The sequence below is a fragment of the Lasioglossum baleicum genome, chromosome 9, assembly GCF_051020765.1.
Source record: "Lasioglossum baleicum chromosome 9, iyLasBale1, whole genome shotgun sequence".
NCBI classification, from domain to species: Eukaryota; Metazoa; Arthropoda; class Insecta; order Hymenoptera; family Halictidae; genus Lasioglossum; species Lasioglossum baleicum.
In genome coordinates, this window is record NC_134937.1 from 7,517,786 (window position 1) to 7,537,012 (window position 19,227).

General features: G+C 34.9%; 1 protein-coding gene across 2 annotated transcripts; it reads left to right on the forward strand.

The window, feature by feature from the left end:
- Positions 1–6,084: 6,084 nt before the first annotated feature.
- On the forward strand, positions 6,085–19,182 carry LOC143212358 (uncharacterized). 2 transcript variants are annotated; one of them, XM_076431079.1, is made up of 4 exons: positions 6,085–6,163; positions 13,368–13,548; positions 17,954–18,101; positions 18,215–19,182. In XM_076431079.1, exons 3-4 carry the CDS (start codon positions 18,085–18,087, stop codon positions 18,552–18,554), a joined length of 357 nt encoding a protein of 118 aa, XP_076287194.1. In that variant the 5' UTR covers positions 6,085–6,163; positions 13,368–13,548; positions 17,954–18,084; the 3' UTR covers positions 18,555–19,182. The 2 variants fall into 2 exon arrangements, with proteins under 2 accessions (XP_076287194.1, XP_076287193.1); XM_076431078.1 differs by lacking the exons at positions 6,085–6,163; positions 13,368–13,548 and having other exon boundaries at positions 17,873–18,101.
- Positions 19,183–19,227: the final 45 nt, after the last annotated feature.

Sequence of the window (19,227 nt, forward strand, 5' to 3'; positions counted from 1 at the left end):
TTTGCGTATTTGAAGTCAATTTAAAAGTATCAAGACGATAATTGTTTTTCTTCCGATGAGTTGGTTCGCGCATTTGTAATCTCCAGTAAAGAGTAAAGAGATTACGACCGAGTCCACCGGTTGTTTGAATAAACCATGGCGTGGCCTATTGTGACTTGTGGCCCAACATGTTCTCTAGTGGCTTTCCTTACAACCTATAAATAAGAATTCAAGATGCATTCGTGGTTATAAATAGCTGTTTCCGCTTGGCCAGGTAGGCAGGATCGATTGACTCCTCAGCTTTGTCAGAGGACAGGGTCCGGTACTAGCAGGACCTTTTCATTCTCCATGCATATCGACTCCAACTTCCAACAGGATGAATATGTTCGTACAATAGGCGATCAAGTCATTACAAACAGGCGAGAGAACGATATAAAGTGGAACTTCTATAATTCGAACTTGAAGGAAAGAGAAAAAAAATCGTCGAGTAAAAGAGATTAAAAAAATGAAAATTTCCCACATTTTTATCTCTGGCTATCCAATTGTAAACTAACTTCTAAGATCTTGTTCCGCATGACTTCTTCTTCATTTTGTTAAAATTGTTGATAGAGTGCTCACGGGAATCTCAAATTCATTAGCAATATCCTTATTCTCTCTCGATCCAGTGGCGGCTCAAGTCAAGTGGAGGCCCCAAGCGGTAAAAATGTTGGGGCCCTCAAACTCAAGTTAGATATGGAGCTTGCAAGAAAACTCTCATTAACTTATGAACAAAACAGAAACGTAAATAAATGAGTGCTGCGAAATTTGGGGCCCTATAGTATCCCGGAGCCCCACGCGGCCATTTAATCCGCTTACCGTTAAACCCGACACTGTCTCGCGATCCTGTTTCTTGTATAACTTATTTCGGGAGAACTGTGAAATTGACACGAGGGACTACGAGGATTAAACTAGACACACGTTGAACTCGCACTTTTCATCGAAAAAGCGACAAGACGGTGACAAAAACTGGCGCATCAACTTTGAACAGCTCCAATCTTCGAACCCACGGTGATTACGGTTATGAGTTTCCCACTGAATATAAAGATGTTTTCTGAAAAATTTTTGCAAAACAAATTTGCCAGATGAAGCAGAAAGTGATGAACTCAAGATTGTGAAAGGTGAGGCTTCACGCTTTAGAACGTGCGTACGTTTTGTTCGTCGCTTCTTCGTAGAAAGTTCAGCTAGCGATGATTTAATTTTCCACGGTCCATTAATGGTACCAGTAAAGACCGCATTTTTTAACAACAATTCAACAATTTACAACAAGCACTATTTTTGGAGGAAGGTGATTCCTTAAAATACCGAAATTACTTTTTGCCAACCCAATATGAAAGTCACGCAGAACGCAGATCGAATTCGGTAAATCCCGACTAACGCTACGAAGGTCGCCGAGAATCATATACAATCGCCCGCGCCTGCGAGGCATTAACGGTCCCAAACGGTATTACACCGAAGACTGTATTTTCTGTGTAACGCGAACATGATTTTTCATACCAGTTTAGACTTGTTTACTTCAAATCGGAGTTCGATTATTATTAATGCTATCTGTGGGTTTGAGAATCCGAGTAAGGGCAAAACTGGACGCGAATGCGTGTAAAGAGGAGAACAAGGAGCAACAAACACGTCAGAAGCACGTCGCGTCGCTACGTGGCGGAAATGTAACGCCGAAGAAGGAAGTGAAAAAAAGATACGAATTATGTAAGAAGGAGGAGTGTCTGCAATGCACTCACGGGAATGCAAGAAAATGCGCAACTTGACACCGTTTCGCGGCAAATGGTGTGTCGCCGTCAATTTTCTAACAGAATTTACACAAAACTATTTTTGTAACCCTTGATTCTTTTCTACCCGGCACTGATTTCTATGTAATTATTTCAGAGGGAATGAACTGCCGAGATGGGTCTGGATTAGGGCTGTTACTTTCCTTCGGAGGTCGAAGAGTTTCAAGTTTCGAAGTTCCGAACTTCAGAAATTTCGAAGGTGATGAGTAGACAGCGGATCTTTATGCAAAATAAAAATTTTCTGCTTGATTTGCAACCAACTGGAGTGAAATAGAAATCTATTTTCTTTTCTTGGTATGTTTAACAGGTTGAAAATAATATAACAGTATTTTTAAATTCTTCTAATGCTTTCACTGTTTCGAATTATACCTACTCATTTTTCTCATAAATGCATAAAATCCGCTGTCTAGTGTTGAGAATCGAAGTTTTTGAAGCTTCGAACTTCGGAAAAAATACAATTATTGATTATTAATATTAAATTAAATTGATTGAATTATAATTGAATTAATATTCAAATAAAATATTTTTCTCAATTTTTTCGGAAACCGTTTATTTTACGAAAAAATGTAATAGGGCGTAAAAGACGCAGCCCGTCCAAATTTACATGTTTTGTCTAACATGTTTTTCAATACAATCAATAATTTAGAAGATATTCGAGAAAAGCAATTTTATAGAGCATTTAATTAATTACCTATATGTTTAAGGGCGCGGAGCTCGTTTTCGCATTATCCGATCGAGCTCAAGCTTTCCACACAGATGTTTTATCAATTAAATCGGAACAATCCTGCGGGGTGCTGTAATAAAAATTCATTTGTCGAAAATAAGAGCCACCCTATGCTTAATTTTCTTGTTGGTATCCTCGCGTTGTGAATTTCGTATGACAAGGAAATATTGTAAAGAAATGCGATGAAGTTAAGTAGATTTTCTTTGACGACCTTGCGCTGGTATCATCGTTATCCTTAATATCTGTGTCACACCGAGGAAGCTGAAATTAATCGGAGCGGCGCTTAACCGTTCCGCAACGTTGCTTACATGGGCTGTAGTTGATTTCAATTAGCCCACCCTATACATGTGGGAGTTTCCTATCAGTGTGATCAAGCATGGATAATATGTGGGTCGACAACTCGCACATGCAAACATCTCTCGTTCGATCACACAAAGCGGACTTCCTACAGTAAAATACACTCCTCAAAAGAATTAAGGGATCACTTGTGCGAACCCGAAAAATTGGTCCCACTTTACGTGATCATAACTCCGTGAAAAATTGCCGTATCGTTATCGTTAAACAATGGTTTGTCAATGGTTCAAATCTGGTCTCAAAATTTGAAATCAGCGTGAAAAAATCTACGGGAAATGATATATGTATAGCATGTTAAAAAACATTTTTTCCGCGTGTGGTACTGGAGAAACCACATTTTCTTGGAATTCTACATGTTTAACGAATTTTCTCAACGTTAACAAACATTCGTACCATAATCTCCTATTTTTCCCATATTCTGCAAAGTTTTAGCTTTCATGTAAAAAAAATGTCATCGCTCTACTTCATTTCTATCGAAAGTTCTTTGATTTTGACACAGATTTCGTCAGTTTGGCCCATAGTGCGGACATTTCATCCAAATCGGAGACAAAATCAAAGAACTTCCGATAGAAATGAGATAGAGCGATGAAATTTTTTTAAAATGAAAGCTGAAACTTTGCAGAATATAAATAATTATGGAGATTGTGGTACAAACGTTTTTTAACCTTGAGAAAATTCGTTAAACTTGTACAATTTCAAGAAAATTGTGGTTTTTTCAATACCTCGCGCGGAAAAATTTTTTTTTTAACATGCTACACATCATTTCCTGTAGATTTTTTTACGCTTATTTCAAATCTGGTCTCAAAATTTATCTACGACCTCAGGATTTTGCCTGCTGCACGTAATCGTAATGCAAGTAGTCGGGTATGCACCGCCATGCAACCGCTCTCCATTTTTCCAAGTTCAAGTTCAATTGGAGGTTACGCCAGAGAGGTCCCTATAAAGACGTCAGAGAAAATCGCCTGGGAATTCACTTTTGTCTCTCCGGACTCATGCCATGGGAAGAACGGATGCGCACACTGCAATTAATCAGTTCCGATCTATGTAATAGCACATTTGTTGTTGCTAGGGCTCCCATCCTAACTTTACTATTAGACAGAAGCGCAACAAAGTATTTTGATCTCCTTATAATTCTTGGGAATATTTGGCACGGCGAATGACAACACCTCGTATAAAGTGTGCAAGAGTAATATACCGGGTAATTCGCGAGAAACGGAACACCTATATATTATATCCCCTTCAATTTTAAATTTTATATGAATTATTATACCATAGCTCCGCTAGGCTTGAAGAAATATTCAAACGAAAAAGTTGTTGTACTGTTAAAGAAGCCACATATGGTGACGTAAAAGAATGTTCTGATTGTTGTCGTTTTCAAGGCCTTTCAAAGGTCATCGGTGGCACCATAGTGTTGCAGCTGATATCGAGACGAGTTCAATGATGTGGTACACTATGACCTTCAACACCGTGAAGTTCAAAATATACAGGGTGTCCCACGTAACACTTTTCACGATTTTTGAAGTACTGGCGATAATGTGACAAAAAAGCATTTTGAACAAAAGTTGATCAGTTTCCATCGCAATAAAAAAAAGTACGAAAATTTTCTTTTTGATTATTGTCGAGGCCACCTTCATTTTTGCAAATGACACTTCAAGGTTCTCCAAAGGTCATGGTATACTAGGTCGTTGAATTCGTCTTGATACCGTCTTCAATACTAATTGTAAGTTAAGTCAAAAAACAATAATCAAAAAGAAAATTTAGAACTTATTTTTCTTGCAATGTATAGCCAATTGAAAACTGATCAACTTTTGTTGAAAATATTTTTTTGTCAGATTATCGCAGATAGTTAAAAAATCGTGAAAAGTGTTACGTGGGACACCCTGTGCCATTTAAAAATCATCGATGACCTTCAAAAGACCTTGAAAACGACAACAATCAAAACATTTTAGTTTTTGATCACTATATTTGCCTCCTTACACATACAATATACATATATGTATAGTGTTTGTATTGCCGATTAAATTTTCAACGCTAGTGAGATACACGGGTGCCTTCGGTACTTGAATTACCGAGTACATTGCACTTGTGCGCGAAATGGGACGCAGTGTATCGCTCCGGGCAAATCGAAGGAGCGCGGAAACGGGTCTTGACTTGACTGTCTTGTCTTGAGTCTCGAGTCTTGAGGGACAGTGCCCAGTACCGTATCACCGCGCGAAAGTTCTCTTTCACTGGATTATAGTAACCTTAACTTAACATTACTAATGATTAGCAAATATATATTCAATAAAGAAACAAATTTTACTTAATCAGATAATCATCTTTCATAGTAATCAAAATTTGTTAACAAAGTACAAACAAAATCTAAACCTACTTAAATTTAAATTAAAATAAATCCTTTTTTTGAAAACAAAATTGAAAATATGTATACGTATACATACACACATATACGTACATGTATATGCTGCTGCATCGATTGATGTATTAAAAAATGCCTCACTCAATTGAAAAAAATGGAGGTCACCTTCATATCTCTAAAAAAATTATATAAAAACAAAAATTTTTTTGGTATCGTATGAGCCCCATTTTACCATTCAACTTTGTCCTTCAGACATTTGACGTATCTTTAAAAACAACAAAGATATTTCAGATGGCAACGTTAGGTGACATATAAAGACTTCCAAATTATTATGAAATGCAAAAAAATTAATTTCATCGAACTTGGAAAATAGAAATATATATCCTTAACCCTTATGTTGCCAACCAAAATGTTTGTAGATTATTTAAAACCTTTTGTATTTAACATATTTGCACAAATTCTCATTTTACGACTATAAATTATAAATTAATATATTATCGAACAAGGATTGGACAAAGTTGTTGAAAAACATGCAGTAAATGGGTACCCGGTTGGCTACGCTGAAGTTTGAATTTAAACGAAAGTAATAGACTGTGGATCTTTATGCATTTATAATAAAATTCAAAATTGTTGGAAAATTTAAGAAATTGATTATTAAATTCTCTATTAAAATCATTGAGGGAAGAAATAAAATTCAATGTAGTTTTTGTTTCTTGCAATCGATGCAGACAATTTTTACTTTGCATAAAGATCCGCAGTCTACTAAGATAATTTCAGTGGGATCAAATCTAGGGTCCATTCCGTTGCACGCATAATGCGCATACACTGTATAGTGTATGCATAGAGACTCTTATACTACACTATACAGTGTATGCGCATTATGCGTGCAACGGAATGGACCCTTTACTACTACACTCTAACAATTATCGACATGTGAGTATCACATTGTGTTTACATTAAACGACATTGTACATACATATGTATGACAGGGCCATTCATTGATACATCCAGAATACATATGTATATGTAGTATATGACAAATGAAATTGATAGAGCTTATTCTAACCTATAAACTTGACATGTAACATAATTTTAATGTCACAATTAGACAGTAATATAATATATTTACTTACCATAGTTACAATTTAAAATAAATAAGCACAAAAATCAATATGAATGGTTGTGTACACACACGTTTATCGCTTTATGATTCATCCGCAACTTTGAGTTCGGCTTATTCCAATTTCTGATTAACAGACTACTGCACATATTTACTTATGGGTGTGTTAAAGGGGAAGTACAACAAGTTCGAAGACACGTATGTGTTTATTTGATAATATGTTCATTGGAAAGATATACACATGAAATTGTTTGTGTTTTTGTAGAAAAATATTTAACAAAACTACTAGATGTCACTCGTGGAAAATTTTCTTTTTATCACAAAGATCCAAATAAGTATAAATACAATGTTAAGAGAAGTAGTAATTATTAAGATTAATGGTGAACGTAAATTCGATGAATGTTAATTATAAAATACTCTGCACCGACACCGATGGAAACGTTTCAATGGAGATGTATAGTATAATTTAGATTTGTGTAACCCGCAACTTAAGTTGCGGTTACAGTTATAGGTTAGGTCTATTACGAATAAAAGAGTTGAGGATCTTTAGGCAAATTCCTATATTTTCGTAGAAAATGTCTTCACGTTAAAATCAAATAAAAATGCTAGTAGTTTTCGTGAATATATACATTTCTATATATTTTTGTAAACATTATAAAAATCCGAAGTTTAATGATAATAATTCTTCTGACATTTCCAGTAAAAAGCATTGACAAATTCTAAAATACATATTTATTCGAGCACAATAAAAGGAACGTTACGTTACTTACATAATTATACGTATAGAATCGTGAATTTTTGAATGGAAAAATATTTCTTTTCCGTGACGTAAGCTATCAATTTTACTCGAAGTTATAGAGCATTCCATTGATATTAAAGGAGCTACAAAGCTGTTTCGTAAATTATGACGATGTTGACGATGATTGAGTTGAAATTGAAATTGAAGAGTTGAAGTTAAAGTTGAAATTGAAAAGGTGATGTTGAAATTGAAATTGTTGTTGAAATTGAAGTTAAAGTTGAAATTGCAGTTGTAATTGAAATTCAAGTTGAAGTTGAAATTGAAGTTGAAATTCAAATTGAAGAGTTGAAGGTTGAAATTGAAATGGTAATTGAAGTTGAAATTGGAATTGAAGCAAAATCACTAACTTGAACAAATAATACCAATGCTTAATGCAAATAATACTTAATGCTAGATTATGGCTTTATATAAAAACCACACTGTTCATGGTCTCAAAGACGTGTTTTTAGGACGTAAGACTTTCAGACCTGAAATGGACGTCTTTAAGACGTCGTGTGCTATCTGGATAGTTGCAAAGTTACAGTCGTAGGAAACTTGTGGTTTCTGTACTATTAACAAGTACCTACGTCATAGTATCAACGCGTACCAGGGCTAACGTTAATCTTATCTCCGTTGTGAACAATTAGTTCGATAGTGAACCATTATCGTCTACTTGATGCGACATCATTAAACTGCATCGTATTGCTACGTTGTAATACAATAATACCAAAAGAATGGCACATCCTTTTAACCCTTTGGACTCATTTTTATTCTATGTAATCTGTTTTACATTGTGCACATCGAATTGAGCCTGTTTTCTCATACAATAGTTGAGCGTTTTCCAATTTCTAGAATATACAGACGAATTGAATAATATTCAAACAGTTTTGAATACTGGTATGGCAATTTTTACTGGCGCTTTAGAGTTTGTTTCCACTGTTTCCAGTTTTTCTATTGTGGCAGGCAAAGATCTCAAATGAACTTTAATAGATATTAAATTTTATGCAAGCTCATCTCGTCATGCAATAAGTGGTTGCATATGTTTTTAAATATAAAACATAAAAACATATGCATCATGGAAAAAGTGCAAAATAAAAAATATATTTTCAGAATTCACTAATCAAAGAACATGTTTCTGCCCAGTTCCTATTGCTCTATTTGTCTTCCATAAACGTATGCATTTGCATAAACATCCGAGTCTACTAATCACTAGATTGTGGATTTTATGCATTTATGGCAAGAATGAGCAGGTGTAATTTAAAATTTTTTAAAATAGCAAAAATATTAGAAAAATTATAAATATAGGAAGAAAATAAATTTCTAATTCTCTCTAAATTGTTGCAATTCAGGTAAGAAATTTGTATTTTGCATAAAGATCCGCAGTCTACTCATCACCGTCGAAGTTTCAGAAATCGTAGCTTCGAAACTTCGATTCTCATCGCTAGACAGCAGATCTTTATTGTGATTGTGATTGTGGGAAGCAGTAGTTAAATAAAAATTAATTTCACCCCTTAATAGTCTTTTTACGTTGGAAATAATATAGCAATATGCTTAGATGTTTTATATCTTTCACTGGTTTATATTTCACCCAGTTAATTTCCTCATAAACGCATAAAGATCTGCAGTCTACTCATCACCTTTGAGGTTTCTGAAATCGAAGCTCGGAAATTCGAAGCTTCGGAGCTTGAAAATGTTCGACCTTCGAAGGAGAGTAACAGGCCTAGCAGATATTAAAGGGACCACCTCGGAGCGAGTCGTGTCGTTTTGGCTCTATGGTGTTTCATGGCCCCGGCTAGATCGATGAGGAACGTCTGCAGTGGCCACCACGCCCAAACCGGGAGGGAGTGCCATGACTCACCCCATACAGAGAACGAGAGAACCATGAACGGGTGGGGACACCCCCGTGGCGCTGCTACGTGGCATTGAAAGTGACGAGCCACCGTGCAAATTCACCCTCGCTTCTTGTCGTAGTCGACAAACGTGTCACGTGGGCTTTAGCTTAGGGACGTGCATCAGACCACGCCGGGTATCACGTGCCTCGACCTAATCCAACAGCGTGCATAGTCCAATTTAGGCCCACGGGCAGCCTTGATTTTCATCCGTTGCGGGAAAAAGGGGATAGGCTCTTCCGATTACTCATCGGCCAGACCACGTTGCCGGCACTGTATCTTCCCAGTGAAATCAGAATCGTTCAGTGATCGGTAAACGCTATCCACATAACCACGTCACACGCAATAACGACGATTTTACGCGAGAAGTGATTTTATTTTGAAAGTGGCCCAAGTCCATTTTCGAGAAAAATCAAGCTAGCAATTTTAATGTTGAAGCAAATTGTAACTAATATATTTAAAATCACAAAGATTTTGTAAAAAGGAAATTAGCTGGTTAACAGAATGATACAAATTTTTATTTTGAAAGTGGCCCAAGTCCATTTCTCAGTTCTTTGATGGACCATAAATTCTTCATATCAGGACATTCGTGTTTACTGAATGATTTTGGCGTAAAAAGTATGAAATAATTTACATTTAATTTATGTGAATACACACGAACTTAAATACAATACAATCTTTTCGGCGCAAGATTGAAAATTTTCCGAATAGCAGATGTTGCTGATTATGATTTCATTGGAATTTGGTGAACTTGGAAATCAGTAGGTGAAAAGAGAAGATACATTAATATGTGAAAGCATGTAGAAGAATTGAAGGATTTCCGTAATTTCTAGTGTCGAAAATTTTCAATTTTGCGCCGCCTCCGAAAAGATTGTATTGTATTTAAGTTCGCGTGTATTCACATAAATTAAATGGAAATTATTTCATACTTTTTAGTGCATTTTTTAGTGCGTTTTTTCGAAGATGGTTTAATTCTTTCTAATAAAATTTTTTTATTTCACACTTTTCAATGGAACGAGCAGAATTTGTAGAACACCGTAGGATGGTTTTTCGGTCTTACTGGTCATTTGCAGAAAAAACCGCAAAGAATGGAAAAATGCAAAATTTGTTTTCATGGGACCACCCCGGGGACATACTCTACAAGATGCAAAAGGTTTCGTTCCGATTGGTTCATCCATCTTGGCGTAATCGGTGAACATACATAGAAAAAAAGCGGAAAAAAAGGCACATACAGATCGAATTGAGTAGCCTCCTCCTTTTTAAGTCGGTTTAAAAGAGTATATTCGAATCTGAAAACTGATTTAAAGAAAATCTGAATATTTATAAAGCAGAAGGCCAACGAAAGTTTCGTTTGAATAAGCCGAGAATTGCAAGCGATACGATTTTCCTCGTTTAGGGAGTGGCTCAATTTCCTGTAGCGTCCGATTGACGAGCAACGCGGAGAGAGAGAGCCGGGAATTTTTGACGTAAATATAAACACGCCAAATAATCTGAAATGTTACTCACGCGCTGAGCAATCGTTTTCGTTCCTTCGTATATGCCCATATATGGACACGTTCGGTTGTTAACTTTATCAAACCGTTGCGTTGCGTTGCAACGTAAGCTGTCTCGTGTTGCAGATAGAGACAGAGAGATACATACATATACAGAAATCTACGTATACAAAGGGGTTGTCCAAACAGATAATTTAAGTTAAGGACATCTTCCTTTTATTTCGTCGAAATAAAAAGTCCCAGATTAGACTGCGGATCTTTATGCATTTATGGTTTATAGAAATTTTCAAAAAATACTGGAGTATCAAATTCAACAGAGTTTAGTACGATTTTAATTTATTTCAGATCCAAAAAGGCTACTACCACAGAAAATACGATTCTATTTTATTCCACTTTCGTAAAATTCATCTACAAAAATTGAAAATTGCATAAACATTCGTAGTCAATAAAGTCTAATTATTACCAATGAAAATAGGATTTTATCTAGTACTATACATAGTTTCTCCAATTTTGTCTATGAATATTGAAAATTGCATAAACATCCGCAGTCTATTCCAGATATAAAGTATAATGCAAAACAACACATGTATTGTTTTTAAAGCACAGAAATATTAAGTTCTGAAGCTACGCAAAATGATATAGTACATAAAAGAGTTGTTATCCTTAATTGACTCTTTTTTTCTCTTTCTAAGTAAACGTTAAACGAAATTAATTTGATAGCGTGCACGATAGGGAGCAGCGCATTCATTATAATTATATTACATGTATACCGGGTGATTCGCGAGAAACAGAACACCTAAATAGCTCCGCTAGGCTGGAAGATAGAAGAAAATGTTAGAGAGAAAAAGTTGTAAAGCAAAAGGAGGCAAGTGATAGAAAAAAATGTTCTGATTGTTGTCGTTCTCAAGGTCTTTTGATGTCGAGACGAGTTCAATGATATGGTACACTATATGACCTTCAAATGACCTTGAGGACGGCCCACCTGATATTATTAATCTGATTAGAAATAAAATTTAGAATAAAATTAAAAAAAACAAATCAGAGTTCTAAAATATTTATTGGAAATAAATCGCGCACGTTGCTAAAGTGTTTAGACAGTTAATGACGTTATTCAACAAATCTTTACTTCTTTTGCGTTTCGATAATTACTAGGCAGCTCTTATTGTCAGACATCTTAATGCGCTCGATAAAAATCAAAGTCATTTTTTACTTCGTCACCTTCAGAACTACGATGAATTTTGTATATTGTATAGAACGATTCTTTAGACTTATCCAAACATAACGGCATTTGTGTATCATTATACACATTTATACTTACACCTTAAAGGATGTATGAATACTTATTACACCGACTGTACTGTATGTACAGATACATATGTATATTTTCGAATTCATTTCAATCTTCACTCATATCAGTGGCGCACCCAGGGGGCCAAGTTCCCCCCCCCTCCCCCCCAAGAAAAAAGAAACAGGACACTGGAAAATTGGTCAAACTGTAGAACAGCTGCTTCCTCTCCAATTTCGATGATTTTTGGATATATATGTAACATGTAAAACTCAACATTTTGAACAATTTTTCCCTGTACATATAAGCAGTGGCATATTTAACTTTTCATAATTGAAATTAAATGATTTTTACAATTAACTAATTATGAAAATGATGCAAGTCCATTTACACAGCCCGTAAATATATATTATCTTAGTTAAATTCGCCTAAGAGAATATTACATATTAATCAATTGGTAGAAACATTGCCAGACTTGACATAATTAATTTATATTTTTGAATTGACTAATATGCTAACCTTTAATTTTCTTGAAACAACAAAAAATGGACTGGCACCACTTTCAAAATAAACGGTCCATTTAACTGCAGACAAAAAATCGTATCTCAAATTTAAGTACATACATATATGTATAATACGTATGAGCCACCCAATAATCAAGATTTAATATAAAGTCAACTGAAATCTAGATAGCATCGTTTTTATCATTTGCATGGTAAAATAAAGTACAATCACTCTGGCTGATGGCTCTATTTCTATCTTTCGAATGTGCTGAAAAGAAAGGTCAGCGTTCCGATTATTTTTGATGTGAAGGTTTTTAGGACAGTCTACGTAACAACCTGTCGAAGAGAAATTGGCCGTGCACTTGAAGTCAATGACTTCGTGGCTTGGTTTAATTGACCCAACGACGGGATCTTTTTACGGCTTTAGGAATCAAGGCCACCGCTGTGCCGGTGTGTGTGCACGTCGCGACGCGTCGCGCACGGCTACACACATCCGCACGCACTAAACGCCTTTCCGCAGATGTAACCGATCAACTAGAAAATCGTACATGGAATTATGGAATGACTCGACGGCCTGATTGAGAGGAAGCCCGATTTAGAACGCGAAAAATCTACATATACATATAAATATACATACATATAATTGTCAGTTCCTCTGTCCTCTGTAACGGTAAACAAATCTCGAAACACAGAAGACATAAAAGCTTAAAATTTTATACACAGGTACCCATTCACCCAAAAGGGTGCACGAATATGTTTTATCTCGGAAATCTCCTACAGGATTAATTGCTAAAAATATAAATTAGTGACATACCTCCAGAAATAAGCCAGCCGTTGATTTTTCAACGGGAATTATGCTAGTAAGGTAATACTTTTGTGATTTACTGTTCCTCGAGAAACTATGAAGCCGTTTCTCTTGAAACTATTAACATGATTTACGTTCCGTGCTTCGAAAATAAGTACTCCCCCTGTCCCATAATAATAGTAGCAGTTGATGAATTTAATTTGTCCCATAATAATACACGAGAAAAACAAATGGTTTAATTGACTTTTTTCATAAATGTTCTAGGTTCATTGACAACAGTTGGCTGTTGCTTAGCTGAGTTCACCGGAAATATCAGTTGATCGAAGTTTTGCTTCTGTCGTGGTTTCCAGTCGTCAGTGAGTGCTACAATACAAGCCATAGCGCGCTACAGTTTCGTGAACTATGTCAACATTACCACTTCGTAATCTCCGACTTTTTGAAATTGGTAAATAGAGCTCCTGTCTAAAGCAGTGCGAAAGACTAATTCGAATACTATTGGGTTTTCGAGGAAATATAACATTTTTGGGACACCCTGATATTGTGTCATCTATGTAGAAAAAGGACAGGGAGAGTTTGACTATTTATCAAAAGAAGCAATTCTTGGCAGTGTAAAATGATCTTTTGTTGAAAATATTTTTTGTTAGACTGCTATCGAAGGTACTAGAGAATCCGCACGAGCTGTATCGCTGAACACCTTGTAGACAAAATGCCTCATCTAACTTGAGCACCTTAAATATCTCACTTATTAGTAATAATTAGACTGCGGATCTTCAAAATTGTTGGAAAATGTTTAAAATTGAAAATCACAATATACATATAATTTCTCCTCTATTAAAATCATTAAGGAAAGAAATAACATTCAATTTAGTTTCTATTTCTTGCAATCGACGCAGACAATTTTTTTTGCATGAAAATCCGCAGTCTGGTGATAACATAAAAAAAATGTCACAAGAAAGTATGATTAAATTGCGCCTGGGAAAATTATTGTCCAATCCAAAGATATAATTTCTGTTCTCATTTTACGAATTTATGTCGATGCATAAGTAATATGTGTTTCACAATAAATACTCGTCGAGTTCGTGTTCTCAATTAAAATTAAACTGAATAATTATTCTATTTAACCATTCGCGCATAATTATTATTATCATGAGTAGGTACTTATGTATCTTCATACTCGAGACCAATTATTTCTCGATATCTACAGCAGAAGTTATTTGCGAATCGACTGAAAATTTCTAGTGAAGAGCACTTTGAAATTTTCGGAAAATCAGTGGGTTGTCGACAAGAGTAGTTTTCCTTTCCTGCGGTAAGGCACACATAAGTACATGTACAAATAGATATATATATATACATGTATGCATGTATGTTATCCAACGGATGTCAGCATCCTCTGAGATAAACGTTTCCCAGACGACAAACGTTTCTGGCTTCCTAATATCGCTTAGCTCTTTCACCGCTCTTTCACTTGGCATACCGGGAGATCTTCTACAAATTAATTAAGTTCGTCAACGCGCATATCACGTTGTAATTGGAGCGACTCGGTCAGAGCAACAACGAGGGTGCGTTCACACCCACGTACCAAGCGGAGCATGTATAAAAGAGCCAAATATGGACGGTTTGCACATCGCCTGAAATCTTTTACTATAAATGGCCTTGATCTCTTAACGATACACTACACGCGTCTAATTTCTCTTTGATGTTCAACGTGGTCGTTCCGCACCCGCTAAAACTCATTCTATTCCTGGATACACATACATACATACTAGGGTGGTCCTTATTTTTCAACTTTCGAATTTTTTATTATTTAAGATTATGTAAGATTCTATGTTATTTCACATTCTTAACATTCGTCTAGAAAAATTGAAAATTGCAAAAACATCCGCAGTCTAATAATGATTTATCCACGTATAAAATACGGTTCTGAAGATGTATAGGAACGATTTTGTGTTTTGCAAATGGTCCATGGTCCATATGTGCAAGCTTTATTGTTAGAACGAAAGTTTCGGTAATTTTGATGACATTTAAATATGTCATAGATTTCGAGATTTTGTACAACTTTTTCCTCTTCATACAGTAGTGGCTCTCCTTCTGTTTTTCACATATTCACAAAAAAACTGTTGCTACCACTACATTGCATTTTCCGTATGCGTGCACGCTCCATTGCAATGTTGCGTCAGCTGGTTCGCCGCTATCTATTTATTGTTTTTGTAAACACATTGCGAGAGGTGGAGACAAAACAGGGTCTGACGTTAGTCATATTATAAGATGAGCTTTCAATTTCGACATGCTACTGCTGGATTTTCGTATGCGTGTTTGGGCCGGCCCTCCCCTCCCCCCACAACCTAATCACAAATCACTTCATTTACTAAAACGTAAATGACGTACAATATATGTAGCAAGGTGTAAAATATAGGTAGCCCAGATCTAACTCAAATCTAACCCAGACTTGATCTGGAATTAATCAATATTTATTAACGATGGTAGTATATATTTTCAAACCCCACTTTCAAAAATCTACATATACATTTGCAATAATTCGAATGAATGCGGGTTAGATTTAGGTTACACTTTATGTGAATCTAGGTCTGGCTGGGTTTGGGTTAGATCTCGATTAAGTTGTGGTGAATCTTTTAAGCGAACGCGAATTAACGACAATGAGTGGGTGCAGTTTGAAAGCCTCTATTCCACATTATTGGTTCTAAAAGATCCGCCCGTTATACATTATAGTTTTTTCTCCAGATCCCCGCAACGTGTTTACAAAAACAGTAAACAAACAGCCAGACCAGACTTACGCAAACGTTGGCGCGGAACATGCACGAATACGGAAAATACAATTAAGTTGTAACAATAGTTTTTTTGCGAATATCTCGACAACTAAAAGTTATTCAACATGTGTAACTGCATAACATATTTAAATTTCATGAAAATCAGAGAAGAGTGCCTATTTGTAAATAATTATACTTATTCACCTTATTATTTACATCATTACTATGTACTTCATTTATACCCTAATAATACTTGACGACGTGATTCGTTACTCGTTTGTATAAAACGTAATCCACATATTTTTCATATGCGCATGTAAATACATCCACGGGAATACATCCTTTATGTTTATCAAAAATAATGGACAAATTTACGCGGGTAGATTCAAATATTGAATTTACTATATAATTACTTTATCATATTTGACACAATGAATATATGGTTTCAACAATCTTCAGATAAGTATTACCTACCTATACATATACAGGGTGTCCCAGCTAACTTGACCACCTTGAATATCTTTGTTGTTTTTAAAGATACGTCAAATGTCTGAAGGACAAAGTTGAATGGTAAAATGGGGCTCATAAGATTCCAACAAAATTTTTTTTCATGTAATTTTTTTATGAGATTTCAAGGTCACCTTCATTTTTTTTAATGGAATGAGGTATTTTTTTAATACATCAATCAATCAATTTAAAAAACTCTAAAATATCATTACTGTTGTACTAATGTAAGACGTGACATAAGTAAGTAAACACTAACGTCTTAGTACGACAGTAATGGTATTTTAGAGCTATTTAAATTGAAATATCTCCTGAACTGCTAACTTTTCAACATACATGCATAGGTTAGTACTTTTTTATAACGAATGTCCAGCTGCATCGATTGATGTATTAAAAAATACCTCATTCCATTTAAAAAAATGAAGGTGACCTTGAAATCTCATAAAAAAATTACATGAAAAAAAAATTTTGTTGGTATCTTATGAGCCCCATTTTACCATTCAACTTTGTCCTTCAGACATTTGACGTATCTTTAAAAACAACAAAGATATTCAAGGTGGTCAAGTTAGCTGGGACACCCTGTATACATATACAATATCTATATGTATATTTCGAATTAATTAAACCACGATAAAAAAAGTTAAATTCTAAAATGAATTGTTTCGACAATAATAGAAATATATAGTTCCATAGGAATATGGATACAGAACCAGTCTGAATATAACAGAAATAAAAATTGTCTTTGCCAAACGTGTATTATAACCCCTACTCACGTGTACTAAATTTATTCATACGCCATATACTTCCGGTCTGTGAATGAATGCATGGAAAATGTTGATATGCGATTACTCACGAAATACTAACAATGAAAATCAGACATTCCAATTCTAAGCAAAGCATGTAACATTCTAGGAAACCGTGAATCGCTCGTCCATTAGTTCATAATACTGACAATGAATCATACTGAAAGCATAACCGAAAAGCGAAATTCTACTCTAATTCAAAATTGATCGCACGTAAAACAAATTGTTCCGGTGTTTTATGCTATGTTTTGACGACTTTTACTATCTCATTTCGTATATTTTAATTGGCATCATTTATTGCAATAACATAAGCACATATAATGATAAAAATACAGATTGTACTTTCTCCCCAGGAATAAGTAATATATCTCCAATCAACATGACATTTTTGACAAACAAACATGTACATTATATGCATATCACTGAAAATCATTTATCATAACTTATTGAAATTACTTTTTTACAGTGGTGTTTCGATCTTTATTCTTATACCTTGTTATTATTAATTAGAATCAAGAGTTGGTTGACATTTAATTTCATCAATTGGAATTTCCAATGATTGTAGCTTTTGTAATCGTAATGAAATTGAAAATTTGTAATAACGAATGCTCACCTCTGTAAAAATTGCACAACGTTGCAAGATTTGTGTTACCCAGAAACGTTGGCTTTGAAACATGTCACTGACGCACTCTACCAGTGAAAGAGAGAACTATTGTTGTGTGAAAATATTAGAGTGTATATTGCCAATTCGCCTAATCGAGCTTTGTTTTCTTGACAGGACAAATATATCGTAGTTTTCATGATACACAACATCGAGTCTTCGGAAATGATTACGGACGTGATAACATGTACTGTTTAAAAATGAATTCGCAGTAAGGCTTATTGTTAAAAGATAAGATTCATTCAAGAATGACGAGAGATAACAGGTTAGTTTTGTTTACGTGTTTGTAAAGTGACATAACTGTCTTCGTTTAGTATATAAATGACCACGTTGGAAACTAAACTGTTCGAGATTGATTTGTAATTTTATAAAATTCAGGAAACGAGGACGTAATGCGGAAGAAGAGTCTAGCGAATTTACTCCTTTAAGCAAAAGAATCAATAATCTTCATATTAATAACTTATCAGGTATGCAAGAGAGTATGATAGAAAATATGGATGCAGACTGGAGCAAGAAGAGCTTTTTACCTTCGCCAAATTATTCGGAGCTCTCCCAAGGATCACCGCTGTACGACGGATGCAGTTCCAGCCAAAGTAGCTATACGGCTGAATATAAACCGGATCTTGATGTTTTTGAAAATCCTTTTTATTATGAAAGTAATAAGTTGTTATTTACCTTATACATGGAACGTGTACAAAGAACATCCGATTCGTTTTGATATACTTATTTTCAAACTACAGTAGACTCTTGATCAACCAGTTTCTACAGGTATGAACTTGAAACTGGATAAACAAACGATCAGACAGCTTGAATACACAGCTAAATTTATAGGTTGCAAATTAGATTACCAGATGTATGTGATGTAAATAAATGTTTATCGATGGTTCACCTGAAAAGAATAACGCCAAAATCTTTATGAAACCACTGTAACGCGCGCAGATGCTGGAAATCCATCTGCAGATCAAAATCACTAAAAGTATGCGGGGCGAAACAGAGAAACTAGATAAGGGGGAGTTTACTGTATAATTATTGCTGCACTGCGGATCATTATGTAAAATAAAAATCTGGTAGGATTAAAATTTTTATAAGTACGAACGATGAATCTATTGATAAGAATGTGTTAATAATTATTGGTCATTTATATTACATTATTATCTAATAATATACAACTATTATATTAAATAGCTGTTTTTAATAGATTTGTTGTTATTTGTTTTCTTGGTAGAAGGATATATGTGCGTCGTATTACAAAATTGCTAGAAAATTGTAAAAATGCGTAAAATAGTCCATATATTTACTACAAGAGAGACTGGAAAATAAAAAGAAAAGATACATTTCATTAATTTTATTCGATATAAAATACTGTTACGATGTATATAATTGACAATTTG